We start from the raw sequence: 27,618 nt of genomic DNA, 5'->3' as shown, positions 1-27,618 counted from the left end.
CTCACGCAGTTTTTTAAAGCATTTCCTCAATTTAGAACTTCACATCCCAGCCAGACTGTGAATGCCGATGCTTCTTTCATTTGTCACATGAAGCCAATGCTGTTTGAGGTGGAGATTCAGCAGTGTTGAACAACTTCCATTCCGTCTCCAAGGTATTGGCAAAAATCCTTTAATCTGGGGTAATTTTGCAGTTAAAACAGTTTTGATCTGGTAGTATCATAATTGATTCCTGGTTTCAGGATTGGGCACAAACCATTACTACTGCTAGAGCTGTGACAAATGATCTCATAGGTGTCCCGGACAGGACATCATGTTGCCTTATTTGTGGATAATGAAGTGTTGATTAAAAAACTTACTAATGCTGGTTTTGGTCTTAAGGCTGTGAAGTAATTCTGAAATCATCTTAGATATCAAAAACAGTCTGTATATGCAGAGGGCCATAAATCTGATTTAAACAAATGATCTGAGTAAGTATATTTCAGCCAAAATACATCTTTATGCTGATGATATTGTCATATTCACACATGCTGCCTCAGGCCAGGGTCTTTCTGTGTGGAGTTTGCATGTTCTCCCCGTGTTTGCGTGGGTTCTCCCCGGGTACTCCGGCTTCCTCCCGCAGTCCAAAGACATGCACTTAGTGGGGATAGGTTAATTGGAAACTCTAAATTGCCCATAGGTGTGAATGCGGGAGTGAATGTGAGCGTGAATGGTTGTCTCTGTCTGTGTGTTAGCCCTGCGACAGACTGGCGACCTGTCCAGGGTGTACCCTGCCTCTCGCCCTAACACAGCTGGGATAGGCTCCAGTGCCCCCGAGACCCTGAAAAAGGATAAGAGGAAGTGAATGGATGGATGGAAAATGGGCTTTATTTCAAACAAAATTTTTGGTCTTCACAAAAGTTCACCCACAAATCTGACATCTGATGGTGGATCGATTGAAAGGATACATATCTGCAAGAGTTTAGTTCTATGGATAGATGACACGTTTCTCTTTAATGTACACATTGATGCTCTAGAAAGATCAAATTGAAGGAATAATTCTTGCCTTATACTTTTTTTTAAAGAAAAATACTTGGGGAGCTACTTTTCTTCCTATGATGATTATGGTGATTCACTGTTTGATATATGCATGTTTCTGCCTCAGCTTTACTGAGCCATACACCTCAATGTTTTATTATAAACGCAATCATCGCTGCATTCACCCCTGCATTCTTTGTGATTTGATGGGCTGGCCATCAAATATATATTTTTCTCTGATTCTAGGTAAACTTCCTGTTAACCTTGGTACCTTTCCCTGTTGTCTAATTCCAGCAATTACTACTTATGCTCCTCTAAATGGTTGCTCTGATGTAACTAAAGTTCTGACAGATCTGTGGAAAACAGTGTTTACTTACTATGTACCTTGGATATAAAATAATTTCCAGAAAGCAATAAATTAACATGCCTGTATCTGTTGGTGAAAGTTTCATAAGGAATGCAGTGAATGAAACCTGTAGATGTTTTTCTTGTGAGGCCATTCATATTTTATGTTATTGGCATTTTTTTGTATTGTATATTATGTTGTACTGCCTGCATTTTATGTTGTTTATGTGTAGCATTTTTTTTTAAATGTTTTGAGTTTGTACAGCATCTACCTTGGCCAAGTCTTTTCTTTGAAAGAAATTTGAATGCAACTTCCTGGTTAAATAAAGGTAATATTAATATAAACAACCGTGTGCATCTGAGATTTTTGGGACTAGTTTTATGCTTCTAACCCACTACATGAGAGGAGAAAAGTGGGTCTTTAGTGTATGTGGGAGACTCAGGAATAACTTGCAGTACCCGTATTTGTCCTAATTAAAGATAGCTCTTAAACCTAAAATCTCACCCTTTTTAAACCGCAGTTGGACAAAAACCTCTATAGTAAATGAGAAATATGCTATATTGGCTTTGGACTACATGAGCAATACTTGTAATATCAGATATATGATCAGTTTTGGCCATCCATAGGATGTGTGCTATAAGGTGACAGAAGGAAAGAAGAAGGATGCAAGACTTATGTTCCAGTGGCCAGTTTTCAGTCTGCAGAAACTCTTATTGGCTGACAGCCCTGACTTAGCCATTCACGTTGCTGCTGATCCTCCATAACATGCAGAGCTTACCTTGTGTGTCCACATGCACAGCTGTGTGCAGCTGCTGAATGGACCACTCATGCATTATTTTCTGTTAGTGTGAGCTTATTTAAAGCTATGCCTTTACAAGTGCTGGTTGACAGCTAAGCAGAAGAAAGATCCAGGCATGCACTCAGAGCAGCTGCGTTTCTGAATGGATCCCGCCGCCATTGTTCTGCTGTCACTAACTCATCTCTCAGGCCCAGGAGACACAGCACTGACATTTACCAGACCCACACCACTCCCCCTTCTCCACATATCCTTCCTCTCCTGTCTCATTCTCCCTTCCTCTCTCTTCTACCGCTTCCATTGAGTCCCTCGCTCATTCTCTGCTTCTGTCACTCCATCTCTATCTACGGGATGATGTACGGGTATGGATCAGTGTGGACATGCGTGTGTGTGTGTGTGTGTGTGTGTGTGTGTGTGCGTGTGTGTGTGTGTGTGTGTGTGTGTGAGAGAGAGAGAGAGAGAGAGAGTCAGAGTAAGTGTTTGTGTTAATGAGTGGCCCTTTAAGGCTATTAAGCTAAGATTGGTATGCCCAGAGTCCCTCATTACCCAGCAAGCAATGCCCCCTACATGGAATGGTAATTGGGAAGGAGAGAGAGAGATAGAGGGTGAGAGAGACAGGGAGAGAGGGCTGAGGTAGAGGTGGAAATAATAGGAGGATAAACAAGGGATAATTGGGCGGATTGAGACCAAGAGAAGCAATTGATCAGGCTGATTTGTGTCTGCAAAGAGAGAGATGATGTGAAGAGCAGAGAGGTTAAAGGTCACACACTCTAGTATGTACGCACACGTATGACATGCACATGCTTTACATGCATGAGTGGTGCTCTATAGACCCGGACCTGACATAAGCTTGCAGATGCATGCATGCATACATGCACGAAGACATATTGCAACATGCATGAAAGATCAGGCTGCAAAAGTAACCTTTTAAAAGGTTCATAGTCCCACAGGAGGTTCATACTATGAAACAAAATTTGAGTCAATATCAGTCTGACTTTGGGAGTTCTGATTTATTTAGAAAAATGTTTTTTACTCTGTCAGGCTGTGCAATCGTGGATGTCACTCAGACATCTCTGACAGTCGCTGCAGTCTAGTTACACTTTTAGTCAGTTTTTTACACAGTGTAACATCAGCATCACCCACAGGACACAGACATGAACAGCAAAGATTCACAGCATTATTGGTAAAATCCTCTCACCTGCTGTTGCTGCCAAAAATCTTAAACTCTGAGGGATTTCCACACATTGCTTTGTTTTTGACAAAACACTGAAGTATTAAATTCAACTGACTTTCTCTTTTTGGTCTTTTCTTGTGTTTACATGTAGGTAATTTTATCAACCTCACACTTGCTGATTTATTTTTTAATAAAAATTTAAAATAATACTATCCATTTTGTTTTTCTAAAATAAACTTTAGATTTGCAGATACTTTTGATAAGTGTTTATGTTTGGACATAAAATTTCGCTGTCACCCTTGTGCGTTAGAGGCACTTAGAATGATTTACGGGCATTTACAATTCCCATCTGATGCAGATTCTCCGGGTTTATTTTTTTTTCTTTTTCTTGTACGTCAGCGATTTGACATTAAGTTCGGGACTTACCAGAATTTCTTCATCTGGCTCCTTAAATAAAGCTGAAGCTGTACAGATTTGTAGATAAAGTACAGCAAAGAAAAGTGTAAGATGCTCTGTATGATTCTATGATGAAACTAAATAAAAGTTCAAATAAATAGCAAATCGTGGATTTATGTCGCCATCAAGTGGCAGGACTGTGACTTTGTGCACTCACATAGAAAACGGGACAGAGCCTTTTTTTCTTTTTCTTTTTCAGTGGGCCGAGGTACCCGACTGTAGGATCTGACTATAGTCAGCTGGGACATACGATACCATCTGGTCGCCTCTCCAAGGGGAAGTGTCAGGAAGATTACACGGAGTAGAACCAGGACTCAGATACGCGGCAGAAAATGGATGGATGGATGGATGGATGGATGGATGCAAAAGTACTTGTTATGATAAGTTAATGTAAGGTCACATATCTACTCACAGGGTGTCCACGATCATGCCCAGCTAAAAAATCCCTGTGATTTTGAAATGCACACTTATATGTAGCTACCTGGACTGCAGAGTACGAGAGCTGATGAGACATGTAGTGATTAAGCACCACATTTAGAAATGACGTATAATACACCCAGAGAGTGCATGTGAACATAGTGGACATGCAACCAGAATCTGGACCTTTTAAACATCGCATATATGCACAGATATAACAAGCAGAGTGATATAGATTAAAAACAAGAGGAAAAACAGTATAAAAGGAACATCTTAAATTCGTGTCTTTAGTAAATAATTTTCGGAGAGAGGACTGCAAACATGATTGGTAATTTTTAGGTTAGGTTAGATTAGATTACTTCCAAGTTTTGGATAAATAAACACAGTTTAACACATAATTTGTCAGAACAATAGAAGCTCTGTGGTATATTTGGTGTCAGTGACTAGGACTAAAATTCCGATAGCAGCCGAGGCTAAAAGCTTACTCTACAGGCTAATTATTTTTGGATTGCATCATCTTATACTCCAAACATGTGAAATACTGTGGTAGCTGTTGTGGAAAAGCTGTTCAATCTCAAATTGATCGATAGTTATAGCAGCACGTAGCGTCTGCTCATTGGACATTACTGTGATTGACTGAGGAGACGAGAGGAGAGGGCGGCTGGGCGATACCATTCATCCGGCCCAACACCGAAAAATAGCCTATGAAAAGATTAATGAGCTCTAGAAGCCATCAGGACTACGGTTTCAAAGAGGATTATGGGCGTGTAGCTGAATTCGATGGTAAGATTACGAATCTGGGTAATTTAGAGCTGGATTAGCCTCCTAATCAGACGCGGTGTCCCCTCGCATCCCTGCGAATAAACAGGATGAGGAGACGGTTTTGTGACGCTGCAAGGAAACCTGCGAAGATGCAGAAATTCAAACAGTGATGGACATCCAGTTTTCTTCCAGATCGGTTTAACCGTTTTTGGTTTTTGTATTTTTTGTTTTACCAGCGTTCCCTTTTTTGTTGGTCATGATTTTCCTGCGGAGGCTTGTGCAGCTTTCGGTGCTGCTGATCCACGCTGGATGGTGGGGGGTCGCGCCGAGCCCCACCGATGAGGGAGCACTCCGGACCGGCCACGGTGAGCACGGAGAGCCTGGACACCAAGAGCCTCACAAGGACTCGTACAGCACCTTCGCCTCCGAGTTTCTGGAGTCCAGATATCTGTCCGATGATGGTGAGGATGTCACTCAATCCACTAAAGAGGAGCAGCTAGTGTTTTTGTTTGCATGCTTTTTTCCATGCAGAGCAGTTGAAACACACAAGCACACAGGGCCTAGCACAGGCAGGACAAAGGTTAATATGTGCCAGTGTTGTTTTGCATCCAACCTGTCACCTCTATATGAGGCCTTTCAGCACCCAGGCCAGCTCCCCGATGGTAGTTGCTCACCCCCTTCCTTCTCCTCACCCACACACAGAGTGCAGATGGCCACTCCTCAGTTGGCCTTCATCACTGAATACAGGTATCAGCTGTTTAGTGTGTAATCAACAAAATTCCTGTTATACATTTACTTATTTGCTGTGTTTTGCAGGTTACCCATTCCCCACAGCACCCCCAGTCGACCCCTTTGCCAAGATCAAAGTCAGCGACTGTGGAGTAACAAAGGGCTGCATAAGGTTAGAGATCCACCTCTGTCTTTCTCAAAACGGAGCTCGAGTGTTGCTGTAATCCCTGGGGCTTCTTCATCCCAGATGCTCCTGACTTCAGAGAGCCAGAGCTAAACATGGGAACTCTCAGCAAGCTAATCTTTCTTCTTTGTAACCTGGATTCAGTTTCTTTTAAAAAGTGTCCTAATTTGTTTAGATGAACTCTATCTGCCCAGCTGAGATCCTATCTCTAGTGAATGACTGTGAACATTTTCGTTTATTTATCTGCACTCAGGTACGGGAAACCGGGGTGTGATGCAGAGACGTGTGACTACTTTCTGAGTTATCGTCGCATCGGGACAGATGTGGAGTTTGAGCTGAGCGCGGATACGGATGGCTGGGTGGCCGTAGGTTTCTCATCTGATAAGAAAATGGTGAGCAGCTCCGCAACGTCTCTGACTGCCGAAACTTACACAGGTCTTGTGTCTTGTTTGGGACAGCAAACCATGTGTTTGTATCTTTTGGTTTGCATATAATTATGATTTATTTGTTTTATCGCTTCAGGGTACAGAAAAATTAGCAGTCCCACATCAAATCCATGGATAAGAAGAATTTTTTTGACTGTAAGAGATTGAACCAATTAAATATGAAATTCAGTGACTCAGCAGGCCTCCACAATAAACTCTCTGTTTCACTTTTTTAAAAACTTAAAAAAACATATATTCATTTCTCATTCAGTTTGTTCAATAAAAACATTGTTTGGGTTAAAGTAAACCCTTTCACATTTTAATCCATTGAGGCCAAGCTTGTGCTGTTTTTTCCCCCAGGTCAAAACATTGACATCACAGCAGTGCGACTGATATGTTGCAACCACAGTCCTGGAGCAACATTTATGTAACGTTTTGGGAAGACTAACAGCATGATATTGCATCACATGCATTTAACAATAAAATGAAATAAAATATGGAAAACCATTAGAGTCTTTGCGCAACAGTTTTATGGTGCTTACCTTTGCGGACAATTGTCCCAGTTACTGTATTTAGACTCACTGGCCACTTCAGTAGGTGCAGCTTGTGATGGGAATCTCCTATTCCACCATATCCCAAAGGAGCTCCATTAGATTGAAATCTGGTGACTATGGAGGCCCTTTAACTACAGTGAACTCGTCATGTTCAAAAAACCAGTTTGACACGATTTGAGCTTTAAGACATGTTGTGTTATCCTGCTGGAGGCAGCCATGAGAGGATAGGTACAGTGTGGTAATAAAGGGATGCATATGTTCAGCAACAATCTCAAGAATTGCTGCTCATTAGATATTTTTTTTTCAAGCAATTCTTTGGAAAACCTAGAGATGGTTACGTGGGAAAATCCCAGCAGATCAGCAGTTTCTGAAATACTCAGATTAGTCTGTCTGGCACCAGCAACCAAGTTCAAAGTCACTTAAATCACTTTTCTTCCCAATTCTGATGCTCACTTTGAACTTCAGAAGGTCATCTTAATATCTTAAATGTTTAAATGCACTGAGTCATGTGACTGGCTCATGGGTATTTGTTTTATTAATTAACTGGCCTGGAAGTGTATATTTTACCTTGACTGTATCAGAATGGTCACTTTTTTCAAGAACTAAATTTATGCACATTTTGTAAATAACACTCTTTGTCTCCTCAGGGAGGAGACGACGTTATGGCCTGCGTGCATGATGATAACGGGCGCGTGCGGATACATCACTTCTACAACGTCGGCCAGTGGGCCAAGGAGATCAAGAGGAATCCGGCTCGAGACGAAGAGGGCATATTTGAGAACAATCGCGTCACCTGCCGTTTCAAGCGACCGTTATACGTCCCTAGAGAGGAAACGCTTGTGGACTTGCACCTCTCGTGGTACTACCTGTTTGCATGGGGACCTGCTATTCAAGGTGAGTGAAGAGTCTATATATCAGATTACACTGCCCATGTTTTTAGCCCTTGCCCGTGACATCTCCTTCATCTTACCTGTCCAACAGGTTCCATCACGAGGCACGACATCGACAGTCCTCCAGTCAGCGAGCACATGATCAGCATCTATAAGTACGTGGACATCTTCATGCCCTCCACAGCTTATCAGACATTTAATTCTCCCCTCTGCTTACTGCTCATAGTAGCTCTCACCTTCTACCTGCTGATGGGGACGCCATAATGAAGCACAGCACAGCAGAGAGAAGATGAAGCAGCAATAAAAAAAAAGTTTAAATCTTTATCTGATGCCACATACAAGTGCCCTCTTTGCACAGACTGTGTTAGATATATTGAACATGAAAGACTGACTATATATTCATTACTCACACACAGCATCTTGAAGTATTAAAGCAACACTCTAGAGGTGACATGTGCTGATCTGAGTATTAGACAAGAGGGCAGAGTAGTAGTAGTTTAAAATAGGCCAGTCATTTTCAGTGTTAATGATAGCTTCCAGTTATATAAAAAAAAAATACGAGGACTCCATTCCAACAAATACATCTCACATGACTTTGAAACCCTGCATGCACTGGAAAATCTGGGAATGGTTTCAGACACCCACCGTGCACTGGTGACTAATGTCGAACTTTGCCAAAACAACGGGTTTCTGAGGATGAAAGAAAAATAAAACAGCTCTCACAAATGCTTCCCGTCTCCTCACCCTGCTACGTTTCTGTGGATCTTAGCCTTAAAAAAATAAAATAAAAATGTTGTTTGCTGGTGTTAGAAATATGGAGTGCAGGGTTTCAGGAACAACCGAGTGCATCTACTATGTAAAAGATTTTCATAAACTTTTTTTTTACATCCTTGTCTGATTTCATCATCTCACTTCCTAACCACAGTAACTGCTTTGTTTATCAGTACTGTGACACTGTGACTCACAGCAAGACTGATGAGAAGAGTTACTGCTATTGCCTGTTCAAGCAATAACACGGTTAACAGAAACATTTTGCTTTGATATGGACTAATATTTTTTTCTCCCCTGGGTTGCTGTTGTAGCTTTTGAAGTGTATTAAAAATGGTTGAATATGTTAAGATGTCTCCCACTGAAACATCTGTCGCTGCTGTGCTTATTGCTAAGAACACAGTCTATACAAAATACAGATGCTGTAGTGAATGCAGAGACTGCCTTCTCACTCTGGAAGTATAAAGCCAAAGGGCATGACTTTAATAGAATGTAACATAATTAGATTTTGAGCAGTGGCTACCTCTGAAGTCACAGACCTCAGAGGCATGTAGTATGATGTGCAGCCTGATAAAATGTGCAAATTACTCATACATTCACACTCGTGAGAGGCTGGGCGGAAGATAAAATACACAAGAAAGCACAGAAAATAACAAACCAACAAAAAACACACCAACTTTTACACATACATTGTAACAAGCAGATGAAATGGGCAGTGGGAAAAATAAGGGTTGTGGAAATTTTCATAAAAAAGTAAATGAATGTGCAAATGCAATGGTATTCATATAAAAACCATTGTAAATTTATACATGGCTGTTTTGTTTTGTTTTGTTTTTCTTACCAGTTAACCTAACATGCATGCCTACCATGGGAGGAACCTGACGGGCACAGGGAGAATATGCAGCTTTTGAACAGAAAGACCCCACACTATCATAAGATTCAAACCCAGACCTTTCTGGGCAATGGGTTGACAATGTTGATTACTGCACCACCATAAAGGGCAGAAGCTGCAAGCGTTCCGGGAAGGGGTGGAAGTGTAAGCTAGTGTAGTGTCAACTTGAAGTCAACTTACCGTACCGTTTAAAAAATGATTGAATTTCAGAAAACCTAATCATCATGACTCTAATTGTCTTAAAGACACATTACACCGCTGGTGTAATGTAATTATTTTTATTTATATTTTTTAAATAGCTATGATGTGTATTGCTGCTTGAATTAAATAATTTATAACACTACCCTGTAACAGTAAATAAAACAATAATTAAAAAAATAAACCGTAAGAAAAGTGGTAAATTTAAAAAAAGAAAAAAACCAGGAAGGAACTCGCGGCATCACGGGCACTTCATTGCCCATGAGGCCTTTGGGCAGTCGATGTTGCTACGTCATTGTTTTCCTCTCTCACGCGGTGGATCAGTTGGACGGGCTAGCCGAGCTGAAACTGGGAACATGGCAGACGAGGAGGACTCGGCGCCGGATCCCGCCGCTGTCTCTCCCCCAGAGAGCCCTCACGCTCTTCGGCCTCACTCTGTTTCTTTCTCGGAGAGCTTTCAGCCGGCTGTCGGGATGATGAGCCAACTGCTAACCCAGCCCTCCTCCCTGAAGTTTGACAAGAACATTAAGCAGGCCTTCTACAACACCGGGGCGATGATATTTGTGGCTATTTGCTGCGGGCAGCTGTCCTGGTCTATTTCATCCTTGAGGCCTTCCTCCGCCCGCTGCTCTGGGCTGTGCTCTGCGGCACCTTCCTCCACCCCTTCAAATACTCCCTGGCTCGTGTCGGCCGCTCGTGGCTCAGCGGCCTGCAGGACAGCGGGACGCCCATAGTGGTGGGGACGCTGCTGGTCCCGGTGTGGTGTCTCAACTACGGGGTGGAGGCGATGGGTAGGCTAGTGCTGGAGAAGCTCACGATACTCCTGGTTATCGGGGCGGGGGCACCGCTGGTTTACTTCCTCTACCTTTTCTGGAGTGTCATCGGTATGCAGGTGATCCTCGGGCACGTCTGTGGGGTCATCGGGAACGCGCTGGACTGTTTCCACTTCATGTGGGTGAGTGACAGTAGAGTGACAATCCTCTCTGACAGGGTGACAAAGGGCCCTCTGTCCGTCAGAGTGGGTGCTGTTAGGTCAGCTCTGTGTAAACTGGGGCGCATATTTTAAATATTATCTGGCACAGAATGTTAAAAGTTATAATTTAAACGTCAATGATTTTATTACTCCCCTGATTGTGTGGGTCTTACTATAGTAAACTAATAATCTTGCTATAACAAACGAAAAATATTGTGGTCTTTTGATTGTTGGTTGGGTAAAAAAACCCCATTTTCAATATGAAAAAATGCAATTTTAGAAACCCACATCACGTTATTTGCTCGGAAAATAATCTACAGAGGGAGTAATAACAGTAATTGTGAATTTCATTTCTACTTAATCTCATTTTGTGTGTCTGATTAAAATTAACTCAGAATTAAACATGTTGACTGTACAAATGTATAAATGTTATTATCATGTTGTCATAAAACGCCATTTAGCAATAGTTGATAAAGAATAATTGGGAAATTAAAATCGACTGGCTGCTGCAGTGTGTCTCTAATAAAGACTTATTCGATTAACCCTAAACAGAAAACGTGTTTCTTGGAATATGTGTGGAAACTTTTATGTAAGTTGATCTAATTTCCTGCAGTTCCAGCATCTGATCGATTGGTACCTTATTCCCAAACAGCTCCAGGGGCCAGAACCCGTCCGCCTCATCCAAATTGCATTAAATGTTCTTCTTTCTCTGAATGCGGAGTTCAGCTGACACGGGGCCAGTGTTTATAAATAGGATGGAGGACACTATATTAAATTACATCAAGGCATGTCTTTGTGAGGAGCGACACAAGCTGAGATCTTTGTGAGCAGTCGATTAAAACTTCTAGTCTAGTCTTACGTGTTTGCAAAACAGGATGAGTTTAGGAAGAAAAAAACATCAACACAAAGTGATTATCACAAAAACTGCTCAATTATACTTTTTAAAAGTCATGAAATTCAAAGGTTCAGCATCAAATGATGATTATGACGCAATGGAAGAGAATAGAAGTCTAAGTATATTTAATTAAAATACCCTCTGTTTCATTACTGTGCATCTTTGTTTTGTTTCGTCACAGGTGGGGACTGTTGTGTTTGGATACTTGCTGGCGGTTTGTTTTAAGTGGAGTCCCCAAACTGAGCGGTACCTGAGGACTCTGGCACTTCCTGTCTGGGCTGTCCTGCTTTTCTACATCGGTGAGTGTGGACAGCATCCACAGCCAGCCATACGAGCTGCCTCTTTGGACTGCAGGAGATTTCTTCTAAATGTGGTCAATAAGTTGCTGCCTGTACAAGTCCACTTGTCTTTGAAACAGAGGCCACACAGAGTTGTGCAGTAAGATGAGGATGTTGAAAGTATTTTTAGCACACTTAACACTTGCTCTGAGCTTCAGGCGTGAAGTTTAAAAAAAGTGACCGAAAGCTGGTTGAGAAGTTCTGCCTTAAAAGGAGGTTTGTGGGCACATGTGAGAAAATGTTTTCTGCTTTGACGTTTTTGAAAGTGCTTTCATAGCAACAGTCAACATTGTATGTCATATTTGTTTATATGGTTCAGCTCATCAGGCAAGACTAGCAGAGTCTTGCTTGACAAGGAATATACCTGTTAAGCCAGTAATGTTGTCCACACTGCCTGCAGTTTAACTACAACAGCTTTCTCTCAATCTAGTGAAATGTATCCATCCGTTACTCATCCAGCTTCTTCCACTTATCCAATTCCTCTATCTGTTTTAGTGTCTCTGACTGGCTCGTGGAGAGTCCCCATATTTGTGGTTGTGGTTGGGCTTCTCATCGTGGGCTACCAAGAGAAACCACCTGTCCCTGGCACAGGTGAATATACTAACACACCTATACACTGACATACAATGAGATACCTTTACTCACCATTAACTAGGTAATAAATATGGTGAAAAAAGCACAAGTCTATGATGTGCTTAGATTAAGTTGCATTTAGCCAGATTTGCCTTAGCCTAGCTTTACGTGAAATATACGTGACTTGAGGTGACTGGTTGGGCTACGCTCATCAGACCAGCTTTGATTTTTCCTACTGTGCATCCTCCCCTCTGCCTGCCTGCCTTTGTGTTTCGTTATATTCAGTCTCTCTTGATCTCCCCAGGTGAGCTTTCAGGGCAGGTGCTGTCATTTGCTGCTAACACTATTTACATGGCAATCTCCTGTAGCAGCCTTCAACCCAAAACCGAACTCAGTGGAAGCTCCTCCACAGGTAAGCTAGCTCTATTGTATTCAGTGTATTAAAGAGGATCATACAGGTGCAACAGATGTCTGGGCTTTAAGGTTTATGAAATGAGCGAACTGGCAGATTGAATAGAGGGAATCAGACCTCTGAACATACTGTTAGATAAATGTTTAGAGCTTTGCTAATTGGTCAGAAAAATGTCAAGTTTTAAAACCCAAGATATGCAATTTCAGTTTTACATTTTTTATTTCTTTTTTTACTGTAATTGCTTTGGCTTTACCAGTTTAGCCACAGCGGTTCAAACTCAACTGCTTTGTTCTTTCTTTCTCTTCCTCTTATGTGCTTCCTCTGTCTGCTCTCCCTCATCTGCTCCTAGATGGTGTGCAGTCTGTGGGTCCTGTGCCTTCCTCTCCAGGGTTTCCCGGGTTCGCTGGGAGCTCTCGTACATTGCCCGGCCTCTTCCAGAGAGAGAAAAGCTCCCACAGAGCCAGTGATATTTACTTTATTCTGCTGGTCTGGGCTATTGTCTTGGTGCAGGTCTGGCTCAACCTGTGGATACTACAACTGCTCCCTATTCCTGTGGCCGGTAACACACACACCGACATGCAAACACATATGTGCACACTTTCAGTTACTCCTCGTCAATCGGATTTTACTCATGTGCATGTTGGCTCGCTGGTTTAGTGTGGGTTCTGAAGAAGCTGGTGGTCCGGTTTGGTATGAAGAGCTTTGCAGAGAGGACTCTTACCTCGTGGTGGATGGTGCTAGAGAAGTTTGGACGTGAGCGTGAAGAGGCACTGCTCCCTGGACCAATCAAAGGACTGGCTCAGTTCCTGCTACGTATCGACACTAAGGTAATGTAAGAGCTTCCTGTGAAGCCGATGTCCTTATTTCCTCTGCCTTTGGCTTTATACTTCCCCATCCAGACACACTTTATCTGCAACTGCGTGATAACAAATTACTTATCAAAATATCTCAGGAAAACTGAAAGTCTCAAAATGATCCGTTGTTATCAGTCATATTACATATGTTAGTCTCATTTTTAACGTCTAAATTTAGCTAGTGTAAAGATCTGCCAGGTCCTAAATTTATTAAAATGAAATTGGTAAATTCATATTAAATTGTCAAAAAAGGGGAGCTTTTTAGTTCCCTTTTAGTTACCCTTTACCTACAGAGGATTTTAGCTGCTGTTTTTGTTAGTTTTGACCCAGTTGCAACAATCTCATCAGTGTCGTTTACAGCAACAGCTGGAAGCTATTTTTAGCAAAAAGCTGTAATAAACCAAGTGTGCGCTAAACTGCCCAGCACCAAATGGCAGACAGACCATATTAGCACTTAGCTGAGGAACACTTTTCAAATCAGTTAATTTAAAAGGAGAGTGAATATTAGCCTGATGTCCTCATCATCAGGTGGCCAAAAATATAGTCATGCATCAGTGATATTGTTATCTATCATATCTGCTAGATGTGTAAGCATGCAGTTATTTTGTTTCCAATCAAAATTTAGAGGCAAAATATCTCCAAATCTCTCAATATACAATAAAAATCTCATAAAACAATGCAGAGCATAATGTTAGGGACACATTAGGGTGAGTGACAGTATTAGTGCTACATGGTTTACATTTCTCAGGTTTTATATATAATGATGTCATTGCTGTAATCTTATACTTTTTTCTGCCTTGCCCTCACAGTTTTGGGATGTATTTGTGTTCTGTCTTTGTAATCACATTGATTTGCATCCCACTGTATTGCCAGTCCACACTCACTGTAGTTGGTATATCTTGCCTGCCACTTCCTGAGGGGTGTACTACGAAGCAGGTTCCACAGAGTTGAACTTTTTTGTTTCCATGCATTAGTTGGCTCCACGAAACCTAAAACCTCATTCAAACCTGATGGGCATATCCGATTTCAATGTTAACCCATGGTTTCTGTGACAGGCTCTGTGCTCGCTTAGATAAAAGTGGGAGTTGGTGGTGGGTGCATCATTTGACCCCTCTTTAGCACAAAATGGACTGCAACAGCTACACTGGTGCTGCCAATAACTCAAGATGGAACAATTCAGCAGAAAAATATTAATCGCATAAATTAATAAGTTACTATATTTATTTTACCACTCAGTCCACTCCTGGTGCTGCTATTTAATGTAGAGATCTACAAATTAGAATCATGATGCGTTTCATCATGAAGTGCATTCAGGTTTGACAGTGTAATTAGATAACTTTTGTTATTGACCAAATTGAAGTAAATGAATTTTCTTAATTGAATAACCTCTGTAATAAATTCCAGTAGACTGCTGTAGCAGCAGTGTAGAACGTAGCATTTACACAAGTTCAGCGCCTGGGAAAACACAACACGTACAGTTGTTTTCAGTTTACATTCATCACAGGCATTAACGTCATGGTAAATTTGGACTTTTAACGATTTTTTTTTAGCTGTTCTTTTTCCAGACTTGTATTATTGTACACCATATATGTTTAATGACTTTAAGGAAAAAAGAAATGGGAGCATGAGTTTGAACTTATTTTAGATTTTCTCTCATCTAAATAGTCCAGAACATATACATGCACGCCCAAATGTATACACATACTCAAGTGGTCCTGAAGGTTCTACAGTGCCTTTTAATCTGACAGGGCCAAGGCCTATTAACTTCTCATTAATTATTGACTACAGCTGGTAGTTTCTCTTTGCCAGCACAAAAAGGATTTGCTTGGCACTCATTTGATTGACCTCAGACCAATAGGAAACTCAAAGGAGTCCAACCTGAGAACCACCAAGGCTCAAGAACTGGAAACTGCTGGAATACCAACATCACTGTCCACAGTGAAGTGAATTTTACATCGGCGTGGATTGAGAGGGTGTTGACCAAGAAAGAAACCCCTGCTATAAAATTGACACCTTCAAGCTCCACCGAAGTTTGCAGCTGCTCAAACAGATAAGCCAAATGCCCTCTGGAGAAAAGTTTATGGTCAGACAAGATAAAGATTGAGCTTTTGGGCCACAATGACTAGAGGTGTAAACATGAGGAACACTATACTGAGTGCCAAGCATAGTAGTGGTAGCATCATGCTCTGGGGCTGTTTTGCTGCCAGTGGTATAAGGTACATTACACAGAAGATTCTTAAACTTCATCTTAAATCAACAGAAATGGTTGAAACTTGGACACAGTTGGTAGTTCCAACAGGACAATGATCCCAAACACACATTGAAATTGGTGTTGGGATAGATAAAGTAGGCTAGCATTGAGCTTCTTGAATGGCCTTTCCAAAGCCCTGACCTCAACCCTTTGAATATTCGTGGACTATGCCGAAAGGCTGGGTCTGCTCCAAGAATTATGCCTAAAGCTTGTCGATGGCTACCGTAAGCATTTAGTCGATTTGCTAAGAGACATTTAAACAAAATAATAGTGGAGATTTATGTATATATTTTGACCCTTAGTGGATTAGAGAAGAGCCAAAATAAATACCAACAACTGAGTTCAAAGAAATCATTAAAAGCCCCAAATGACCTGTGATTGTATGTAAACTGACCACAGCTCTACCGTTTGCACTGCTGTAACCTAACTGCTAGACTTTGTTCAGTGCTGTTATGTACAGCTCAACAGATTGGATGTCAGCTGATAATCTATATCACTCTTAGGGAAAAGAAGGAAACTGTATCACTTGGAGATGATGTTAGACAAAAACTCTCAAAGTAACTTTGGAGCAGATTTAAAAAAGAGAGCTGCCCTTCTGAAACCTTTGGCTATAGTCTCAACATACCTTGCTAACACATGAATTCCACTTTGTAGTACACCGCTCTGACCCCTCAGAGCCTGTACCCACACAGAGCTTGTATTCTTGTTGCACGGGTACATGTGATGACTGCTGCACAACTCTTTCCAATAATAATCTTCCCAATGTCTCTTTGTCTCCTCCCCAAGCTCTGGCATTGGCTTAACAAGCAGGTAATGATTTGGAGGAGCAGAGTGCTGAGAGAGCGAGACTGAGAGAAAGTGTGCTTGTGTGTGAGAGACATTGAGAAAACAAAGGCAAATAAATAAATAACCTGTATTTATGTGCAGGTGTGTGTGACAGCTTGAGCACACATTGTAGCAGCTTGGACTGGCATTTTACCCATCCACTGTCATCACCTCTGCCATCCTGTCTAAACATCTGTCCTCTTGCTTCTTTCCTGCTTCCTGCTTTTATTTTGACAGTGAGCTACAGCCGGGGTGTTGCACTCAATGATCCCTCAGCCCCGACTGTATCTTCTCTGCTTTGACCTGTGTGTGTGTGTGTGTGTGTGCGTGTGCGTGTGCGTGCGTGCGTGCGTGCGCGTGTGTGGGGGGGGAATGGGGGGGGAAAGGAGTGTTTTCTTTTTTTTTTCGGAAATGATTTTCTTTTTTGTAGTTTTTAGGTGTGGCTAAGGGACTGGACAAAACAATGGAAACACAGTTATTCAATGTGAGGAACTAAACCTAGTGAATATATTGGCCACCTTTGAACCATTTGGCTTTGTGGAGCTGGTTATTACCATAAACTGTATATAAAAGATGGAGATTAGCACTGGGCTGTCACTCATTGTTTGGTTTTTGTTGTTGTTGTTGTTGTTGTTGTTTTAAAGTAAGACATCGGAAAAGAGGCTTGGCTCAAATTGAGAATTTGAGGAAACTACATGCTCAGGCAGCAGCCAGGACCAAATCTCAAACCCTTTTTTATCATCTGTTTTACACTTAAATTTGACCATAGTGTACAACATACAACATCCTGTTTTGGTTTTTTCTTTTTTGTTTGTTTGTTTTAAAAAATAAGACTTGAAACTATTAATCAAGACCACAAACACTCTCTGTAATTCTCAATTTGAACTATAGACAGCATGGCTGTAGCTCCCGTTAACCTCAATGTACCTACAACCCTGCATTCTATCTGAAGGCCACCAGGTCACAATAACTACGGTTGGAAAAAGACTTGCAGTCCTGTAGTCTATGCAGAAAAGTGCTTTCTGTCTTGACCTCAGTACAAATTTAAAGTGTTTCCAATCTATTCAATTCAGTTCAGTTTTATTTATATAGCGCCAAATCACACGAGTTGCCTCAAGGCACTTTATACTCTGATTCTGGCTGTTATTTATGAACTAGAGTGTCTTTTATTTAGAATGATCACAGGTGTTGATTCAGTTCAGTCATTTCTGATGATGTAGTTTATATTTTTAATACAGTGCCGATCTGCTGCATTGGAAATGTAGTGTTTGTTGTTGTGCGGCCTGTGTATAACTTTTTAGAGGTCTCATACTCCCTGTTGTGGTTGTGACTGAAACCTCTTCTAAACCTCTCGCTGGTCAGTAATACCCAACTTCTTTCTTTAATTACCTCTCTCAGTATTAAAATCTTTTTGAAGTGGTGTTTCCATTTTTTTGTTAAACAACTATTTGCTGTTCTTGTTTCAGGTAAGCTAGATGGTAAAGAGGAAGGTATAAGACTCGCTGTAGATTCACTCACCTGAGGTCTTACACAGACTCTTTACACTGAATGCCATGTCATGTCACCATCAATATAATAAACCATTACGCCATGGCCTTAGTGCAAAAAGAGAGGGTTCTGCTAACAGAGCTTTGATTTTAATGCTGTTTTGACATTAACACGTGAATACAAAGACATACAAATTGGGGGCTTCAACTGGTGACACAGTTTTTGGCGCATTGAGAAACCTGAGTTGAGAACAGAGAGCACACTTTGAAAGTGATGTCACGTCTGTTTGGCATTAAACCAACAACCAAAAAAGCCACTTGCATGATTTAATGCTTCAGTGCAAGAATGGACGCATGCACTGTATGAGTACAGATATGCTGACCCTGGTTTGCTTAGCAAACCCCCTTATTGTCCTCTGTGGAATTTGTATGTCTAAAATGACTTTTCCCAAGTGATAAGGACACAGGTTTCTCCATGTGCATGTCTTACCTCCTTTAAAGTTGTACTGATCAGTCTATTTTGCCATTTTCCTATTATCCCCCCTTCTCCCTGTCTTTGCCCTCCTTTCTTCTGTGCACCCAGATGGTTGTGTGGCTGGAGCGATCTCTGGATAAAATCATCAGTATCTTCATCATCTTCCTCTTGGTCACAGGGACCCTGCTCATGGCTCTGCTGCTCACTGCTATGGAAAGTTTTTGCTTTTTTTAAACCTGACTTCACATCGTTTGCACTGATGATGGATAACAAAATAAACATTAATCTTTGTAGGTTCATCACGAAAGTGCTCACATCATCGAGGTAACCAGTAACCTCATCAACGAGACCGTATCCAACCATCCAGAATGGGCCAAGTAAGACAGTCCACTCTGGTTTTCTGTATTTATTTTTAGACTTTCCTCTCATTTGCTAAAAAAACCTTACTTTGTCCTCTGTTAGCCTCCTTCCAGAAGCCCGCGTGGTGCAGAAAGCTCTAAATTCAGCCGCTACTAACGTCTACCAGCATGGGAGAGAATGGATAACACAGAAGGTCAGGACAGTAATTTTCACTGATAATAACAGAATACTGCCAGACAGCAAGACCAATCTCTGTTTCTTTTGTGTGTGCAGCTTCATAAGATTTTAGGAGATAAGGTGAACCAAACTGCAGTGATTGAGAAGCAGGTTTTAGAGCTTTGGGATCGACTGTATCACTCCTGGTTTGTGAAGGTAGTGCCAGAGTTTCGTGTTTACTGTCTCCCAAAGTCTGCTCTTCAGTATTGTTCAGTTTTACAGAAAATACTATGGTCACATTTTTCAGAATGTAACCCACTCTGGACGGCATCGCGGGCATAAGATGATTCACAGACAGAACAGCTGGCTGGGGGACATCCTGGACTGGAAGGACATCGCTTCCTTTCTGCAGGAAAATATCGAGACACTACTGTCTGTAAGTATGGGCGTATGTAACATAAACTATAATGCCGAGTGTTTCAATCACTTCCATGGCCACAGGTGTATAAAATCAAGCACCGAGGCATGCAGACTGCTTCTACAAACATTTGTGAAAGGATGGGTCGCTCTCAGGAGCTCTGAATTCCAGCTTGATACCGTGATAAGATCCCACCTCTGCAACAAGTCCAGGCACAAAATTTCCTCACTAGCAAATATTCCACAGTCAGCTGTTAGTGGTAGCGATTGGGAATCACAACAACTCAGCCATGAAGTGGCTAACCTCAGAGCAGGGTCAGCGGATGCTGAGCAAATACTTTTGGCAATATTGTGTAGTCTCCCTTTTGGGATGGTTGCTATTCATTTTGTTTTCTTAGATCATGGACATCAGCCATGAAATCACCATGCCAGCACCGCCCCACTAGCAGCATTTGCAACTTTACACCTGTGTGCGTCTTAGATAGAAATACAGTTTCCTGTGGATGGTGTGTTTACTGTTGCCTCGTCATTTTGCAGATCCTGGAGTCTTTATGGGTTGTAATGAGTAGGAACGTTGGCCTCCTCATCTCCACCACGACCACTCTCCTCACCGTCTTGTTCCACAGCGGCACGGCGCTCCTCAACTTTGCACTGAGTCTGGTATGAAACGCTGATAACAGCCACGTCGTTTTCTTTACTTTATAAAGTGCAACTGTTTGCAAAATTGATTATCATTATTCTTTTGTAATGCACAAAAGTACGCAGAAAGGGTTCAACTTCCCTGCAAGTGTTTCTCAAAAATATTCTAATAGATTTATAGAAATCTGAGGCCGAATAATGTCCTGCAGACTAGTCCATAAAAATGATCTCAGACTTATGTTTAACTAAAGATCATTCCCAACTGTGTGCTTAGGTTTGATTTATAAATAATGCTTACTAACATTAAACGTACCAGTGGTGTGTGCTTGTTTGCTGTGCTTTCTGCAATGGAGGCAGCGCTTCTTTTAAGCCTTGTTTAAACTGTGTGGTACATTTCCTCATCTCTGCTCTCACTCAGGTAGCTGCAACTAACAGGGTATTTAAACTCCTTCATATTAAGCACACACTCACACACTGATGGATGCATTAGGGGCAATCTGGTATTTAGTATCTTGTCCAGAGTCATTTCGAAATGCATACTTCAGGAGCCTGGGATCAAATCGCCGACCTTCCTTTTAGTAGATGACCCGCCCCGCCTCCTTGAGCAACAGGTGCTATCAGTAGCTCACTTAATAAGGCATTCATTCCACTGAAACATCTTCTTAAATAAGTATTTTGCCAGGTTGTGTCAAAAAAACATGATCCATAACCTGAGATCAGTTTAAATTGACAACACCGGCCTTGAGTTTTTTCTCCTCAATAAATAATGCCAGCACAAATGAGCAGTAGTCTGGAATGGCCATGGACCTTTACGAAGATCAGAATCACCTTAAAGTTAGAGGAGACTGAAGCCAGGAAACATTTACTGGACTAAAATAGTGAGTTGACATTAGAGCCAAACACGCATCCTGGAAGCGGGTCAACTCCACAGTGACCGAGGTGGGGCTTGGACATGTCATCTGTCGCCCAAACCACAATACAGGACTTTACTGAGCATTGTTAACTGTGTATATTTAATGGTGTTGCTCTTTCTGTCTTATCTTAATAAAGTAGACCTGACATTTACTCTTAAAGATTTTAAAAGCTAATCAGATAGTCTTATATTTAGCACAGCTGCCATGCCTTATATTTTTACTCCTTCCTGTAGGTGATTTTCCTGACTACTCTCTTCTACCTGCTGAGCTCCAGTGGAGAATACTATAAACCAGTTAAATGGGTGATCAGCTTAACTCCTCTCTCTCAGCCGGGACCCTCCAGTAACATCATCGGCCAGTCTGTTGAAGAGGCCATCAGGTAGTCGCATGCGTAAAAGCTACAGAATCTAAATTTGTACCTTGGCGAGATTATTTTTGACCATGTTTGTGTTTGTTTTGAAGAGGAGTGTTTGACGCCTCTCTGAAAATGGCCGGCTTCTACGGCCTCTACACTTGGCTCACTCACACTATCTTTGGCATCAACATCGTCTTCATTCCTTCTGGTGAGTCAGCGTGTCCGCAGCAGATTGTGTTGTCGTTATGTTCGCACCTGCCAAGCCACACTCAGTGTTTTGTCACTCTCTGAATCCCTCTTTGCTGGCCTGAAGCTCTGGCTGCCATCCTGGGTGCCGTGCCGTTCCTGGGGACCTATTGGGCAGCTGTGCCGGCAGTGTGTGACCTGTGGTTGGCGCAGGGTGAAGGTGTCAAGGCCCTGCTGCTGCTCATCTGCCACCTGCTCCCAACATATTTTGTGGATACAGCCATCTACTCTGATATATCAGGGTATGTATGCGTGACCAGCTTTTTTGAGCTTCTCTTTATGGCACTGGGACATCTGACAAACAAATCGCTCCAAACCACCTGTGACTGTTAACATAATACATACAAGTCTGCTTGCCGGCCTAATATGGGTTTGAAAGAAAACTGTACAGTTGTACGAGTCTATAAACAGCGTCTCTGTTTGCCTCAGTTTCATAAACTGCCTGTTGTGGACAGATAATGCCCCTGCCTTGGAGCTGCAAGCCCTACTATCTTTACATACAGTTTACATACACACTCAAATGCATAAATTCACTCATATCTTTTAATAAGCGGTGCTGAAGATTCTACAATGTCTTTTAACTTGATAAGGCCAAGGCCTATTAATTTCTCGTTAGTTATTATGATAGCATAAAAAGGATTTGACTGACAGCGCTCAGTGGATTGACCAAATGGGAACAATGGGAACATCCAAGGAATTCAATAAAGATCTATGAAGGAGTATTATAGATTTACACTAGTTGTGAAGGTCTCTTGGAGCTATTTCTGAACACCTGCAGATTCCAAGATCATCAGTTTAAGTAGTTCTAGCTAAGTACAAGTTATTCAGATGTGTCACCAGTTTGCCAGGGTCTGGAAGAAGACCTGAGCTGCCACCCTCAGATGAGAGGAAAATGGTTAGGATGTTCGAGAACAATCCAGGACCTATCAAGGTTCAAGCCTGTAGCAAACTGCAGGAACACCAGCGTCACTGTCCACACTGAAGCCAGTTTTACCATGAACTGAGAGGATGACGACCAAGAAAGAAGCCCCTGCTCAAAAATTGTCGTCTTTAAGTTCAACTGAAGTTTGCAGCTGCTCACATGGACACGCCAAACCTTCTGGAGAAAAGTTTGATGGTCAGACGTATCAAAGATTGAGTTTTTCATCCACAGTGACAAGATGTTATGGTATGTGTGTCGTGAGTGAAAGCGAGGCTTACAAACCTAAGAAGGCTACCAGCTGTCATGCTCCGGGGCTGCTCTGCTGCTAGTGGTCCTGGTACATTGCACAAAGTGGCTGGAATAATAAAGGAGGGGGACTATCTCTAAATTCTTCACCTCAAATCAATAGTTAGAAAGTTGGACACAGTGGTTTGTTTCAACAGGACAGTGACCCCCAAACACACCTCAAAACTGGTTGTGGAATGGATAAAAGCTCAAACTAACCATGATGGGTGTATATAAACTTCTGACCACAGCTGCGGTTAGGGGAAAGCTAACTTTTTAGCCTGTTTTAGCCTTCAGCTGCATCACATTCAGAGCTGTGTGCGCTGATACAGTAGCTGCTTGCTAGCCTTTCCACTGTGTTTTAAACCATTTCTTTTCTCTTTGTCTCAGAGGTGGACACCCATATTTGACAGGCCTGGCGGTGGCAGGTGGTGCATACTATCTGGGTCTGGAGGGGGCTATTATCGGGCCTATCCTCCTCTGCATCCTGGTGGTGGCAGCCAACATCTACAGCGCTATGCTGATGAGCCCCAGCTCTGCAGTGCCCACACCAGTGCAGCCAAACTGGCCTTCCCACCCTATGAGGTAAGACACATAAAGAACGAACAGCAGATTAAATCTTTAAAAAAAAAATGCAAACCAACCAGTCAGTGGTCTTCTCGTCTGTGATTCGTAGGACCTTTACGGACGCCACTCCCTCTGTCCTGAAGAAGACCTGTGAATGAGCACATGAGGAAACGACATCCAGCTTCCTATTGGCTGATTCCTCAGGGGAATTACTCCCCTCCCTGAAGCTCCTCCCTGTGTGGCCTGACTCCACAGGGACGCCCTGACTGAAAAAGAGGCATAGCAGCTGGTCACCCATGATGCTATGTGCTTAGCTGAATGGTTTCTCAGAGCGATATGGCACCAGCTCCTTTTATTCAGCAGCACACGAAAACTCCTGTAAGCATGCACCCTAATCCCAAACTTGGACCAATGACATCACATTGGGTTTATGATTGTGTATGGCGGAGCCATCGATGCTAATCCCATCATCGCTCAGAACTCAGTGCCTAACGTATTTTGTGATATTAAGAAATGCCTAAAAATTACTGTATCATTTGTGGTGAACTGTAAGATGATATATTTTATCTACAAGACCCCTGATTTCCAGCCTGCACTCCTTGGCTGTATCTGTGCTACCGTACGTGGTTGTGCAGTATTTGTACTCCCTACCTCTCTCCTAATGGAGGCTCAAGTAGAGTTTGTAGTTAAGGCAGGCTTTCTAAAAAGCAAAACAAAACTGAATACTTCTCGCCACAGTTGTTGTCTCGTGTGGCTCAAGTAACTGAGTAATTAGACGGGGACCTGTTATTATGCTTATTTCTAGCTACACATTCGTATTGTTAGACTATAAATGAGTATTTATTTAATACTGACATCGTACTCTCGAAGCACTGGTCACTGTACGTGCAGTGACATCGCCACAGCTCTGTACCAGTTACACCAGCACCGAGGGTGCAAGGACTCGCTACAGTATACTCCTGAACGATAGGTGTCGCTACTCAGACAGAAAGTCCATGTCAGTGCTGGTATAGGAGAAGAAGTCAAAACCAGAACCAAAGAAATCAGAGGATTTTTTTTTTCTCCCTTTCAACCTGTTGTAATAGCTCCCTCTGTGTAATCTGTGGCAGCTGCTGCGCGAGGGTACAAAAGTTAGCGGTGTAGCACTGGCCAAAACGACACCAGAGCCCGGCGTCATTCACGAGGGCAAGAGTGAGGAACATAAATGGACCCTGACACAGCTGCTAAGTTCACCTGCTGTTTGAAGAAGCCCTCTTTCTTCTGATTGGCATCCCCTCGCCTGGCTTCCACAAAGAAGCCAGTGCTCATAAGCCCCGCCTCCTAATCACCATACAAGGAAATCTGTGCCAAGCTGATGTCAGGAGTTGGCAAAACGATTGCCTCTCATAAAGATTAGTTTTATATACATTTACCTCATTTTTTGACGCACATTTAATATGATCACTGTAGTTGGATAGTAGTATAAACACTATGATACACCAACGATAGAAAATAAGGATAATAGGTCCCTTTTAACTGTTTTTATTTTTACTTTTTAGTTACTGTGTCATTCACGTTTCAGTGATCATAGCTGTGACATTCTTGGCTTTGACAAAGGCGTTCACTCCTGCTTTACTGAACCAAGCTTTGTTACCACTGTTTGTTTGTTTTTTGTTTGTACGATTCAGTTATTAATATTAATAAAAATAATATCTTTTTTTGTTGGCTACAAGTTTAGACTGATGATGATGACTACTTCTGATGGATCAGATTACACATCTTACAATCAGATTTTAGTCTGGTTCCATTATCAGAGGATGTTTTTATTTTGTTTTTAATGTATTTAAAGATTAAGATTGTTTTGTACACATGTGTGTGAAACCAAGCTTTTAATTCTTTACATTCTCTGCTGATCTCTCACCTTTGCACTCAGAAAACCTTGATTGAGTAATTTTGTGAAGCACTTTCAAGTTTTTTTGTTTCCTTTTAAGTTTTTTTAGGACTGTGACTGTTGTCCCGGTCACAAGATTTCATTGACAGTTTAGCCCTCACACACCTCAAATCCTATTTTAACCTCTTTTGCTCTTGCACTTCATGCACCACACTGTAACTCGAGTCGGAGCACTTGTCTGAGAGGAGAGTGTAACGCAGGTTGCGGTCACTTGAAGCTTTAATAAAGAAGCAGATGACTCGTGTGTAATGTGACTGATCAGACATGGCTACCATGTTAGCTGTCTGAGAGTGGGATGATGTGATGTGCTATGAGTTTCAACCCAATACTGTAGTTTTCCTTTTGTACTGATGCTGTGGTTTGTTTGTTTGTTTGTTTTTTATAATACTGGATATGCACTGATACAATAAACATGATCTAAACTGCAGTGACTTTGTTTGACTGTCTTGTATTGTCCTTTTAGATTGAACTGAAACCACAAATGATTCTTCTGATTAAAGCATTAAATGCTTTTAGGATAGGAATAATTCTCATGAGTATTTTTTTTTTTTTTTTTACTGTCTGCATTGTTAAAGATCACTAAAGTATAAATGTAATGTTTACCTGAAGTGTGTTAATCATTTTAAAAGCTTAATAATATGTAAATACTCTCACCGGGGGCTTCATTGGGTACATCTTGGTAGTACTGGGTTGGGATTCCTTTTGCCTTCAGATCGAACTGTTACATTGTAACCTTGGTTCTCTGAGTGAGAAACTCTCCACTCTGTTCTCGATATGATAGAGAACTGCTTTTATTCTTCATGGCACAGATTAAAAAAGCAGCTGGAAACATTCCTCAGAGATCGATGTGACTCACTGTGGACTGTGGAGGCCTTTTGAGCACAGTGAACCCACTCTCATGTTCAAGAAACCAGTTTGAGGTGAATTGATTTTGGTGTGTTTTCTGCCAGAAGCAGCCATCAGAAGATGGGCACACTGTGGTCATGGTTGGGTAGCCTGTTTAACTGAAGCTCAGCTGACTCAAACTGTGCCCGGAAAATATCCCCACCACCATTACACCAGCAGCAGCCTGGACTGCTGATATGTGGCAGGATGGATCCATGCTGTCATGTTTTTACACCAAATTTAGACCCTACTATCCCAGTGTCACATCAGATCAGGCAACTCTTTTCTAATCTTCTGTTTGGTGGTGAGGTGTGAATTGTAGCCTCAGTTCTTAGCTGACAGTAGTGGCATCCGGTCTGGTCTTCTGCTGCTGTAGCCCAACTGCTTCAAGATTCAACATATGTGCTCAGAGTTGCTCTTCTGCATAACTTGGTTGTATCGAGTAGTTATTTGAGTTTTTGCTGCCTTCTTATCAGCTCCAATCGTCAAGGCATTTTCACCCAGAAAACTGCTGCTCACTCGATATTTTTTCTGGACCATTCTCTGTAAACTCCAGAGATGTGTGGGAAAATCCCAGCAGATCAGCAGTTTCTGAAATACTCCAGTGTGGCACAAACAACCACATCACGTTCAAAGTCACTTAAATCACCTTTCCTCCCCGTCCTGGTGCTCAGTTTTAACTTCAGTAGGTCATCTCGACTGTGTCTGTGTCAGAAAGAGTTGATGGGATTTTTGGGGGGCTTTTATGGTATCAGTGTAAATAAGTGATGAATGATTTAATTTTTAAGCCTTCAAATGAAGTCAGATCTGTTCTTTAAAGAAAATATTTACTTTGGCCTTTGTTCCTACTGCGCGTGCAAAAACCACAGAGTCCAAGCAAACATTAACTCTGTTTGTGTGGAGGGCCGAGTGATCGCTGAATGAGAGGGCAGAAAAAGATCAATGAGCAAACAGTGGCTCGTCTGATATTAGTCTCGAAAATTGATTTTAAAATATGTGGAATTTTTCTTTTTTTACTTGTTTTTGTTCTGCGAAACATTTGAGGAAGAGTCAGTGACTTACCAGTAACATATGATTACCTGTCTAAAAAGTAAGATGTGGGGGATTTGTGTGGAAATGAAGTAGCCAAGAAGCTGAAAGAATAAAGTTCCTGGATAAACAGACATGAAATCCTCCCTCTGTGTTTGTGTGAGTTGAGTCAGATCGTGTCATCTGTTCTGTGAAGGCTTTACAGATTGTCAATGTGTCAGCAAA

General features: G+C 41.8%; 2 protein-coding genes and 1 long non-coding RNA gene across 3 annotated transcripts; 2 read left to right on the top strand and 1 right to left on the bottom strand.

Moving 5' to 3' along the window:
• The first annotated feature begins 4,828 nt into the window (after positions 1-4,828).
• frrs1l (ferric-chelate reductase 1-like) lies at positions 4,829-8,865 on the top strand. Its single transcript, XM_003450924.5, has 6 exons — positions 4,829-4,986; positions 5,202-5,426; positions 5,782-5,866; positions 6,132-6,270; positions 7,505-7,751; positions 7,839-8,865. Exons 1-6 carry the CDS (start codon positions 4,908-4,910, stop codon positions 8,009-8,011), a joined length of 948 nt encoding a protein of 315 aa, XP_003450972.2. The 5' UTR covers positions 4,829-4,907; the 3' UTR covers positions 8,012-8,865.
• Positions 8,866-9,752: 887 nt separating this feature from the next.
• Positions 9,753-25,906, top strand: tmem245 (transmembrane protein 245). Its single transcript, XM_005472755.4, is given in 19 exon segments — positions 9,753-10,184; positions 10,187-10,560; positions 11,655-11,772; positions 12,307-12,402; positions 12,689-12,796; positions 13,146-13,355; positions 13,454-13,623; positions 16,688-16,711; positions 18,797-18,901; positions 18,983-19,065; positions 19,151-19,241; positions 19,322-19,420; positions 19,512-19,640; positions 20,159-20,281; positions 21,408-21,553; positions 21,637-21,737; positions 21,843-22,017; positions 23,373-23,567; positions 23,659-25,906. Coding segments are annotated over 19 exon segments (2,694 nt in total). The 5' UTR covers positions 9,753-9,886; the 3' UTR covers positions 23,708-25,906.
• On the bottom strand, positions 22,678-23,366 carry LOC112848205 (uncharacterized). Its single transcript, XR_003222200.1, has 2 exons — positions 22,980-23,366; positions 22,678-22,874 (listed from the first exon to the last, which is right to left on the bottom strand). It is a non-coding gene; the product is annotated as an uncharacterized LOC112848205 (long non-coding RNA).
• Positions 25,907-27,618: the final 1,712 nt, after the last annotated feature.

Source organism: Oreochromis niloticus, linkage group LG11 (assembly GCF_001858045.2).
Source record: "Oreochromis niloticus isolate F11D_XX linkage group LG11, O_niloticus_UMD_NMBU, whole genome shotgun sequence".
Classification (NCBI taxonomy): domain Eukaryota; kingdom Metazoa; phylum Chordata; class Actinopteri; order Cichliformes; family Cichlidae; genus Oreochromis; species Oreochromis niloticus.
The sequence above is the reverse complement of the archived record's forward strand: the minus strand, read 5'-3'. Positions and strand labels throughout refer to the sequence as shown.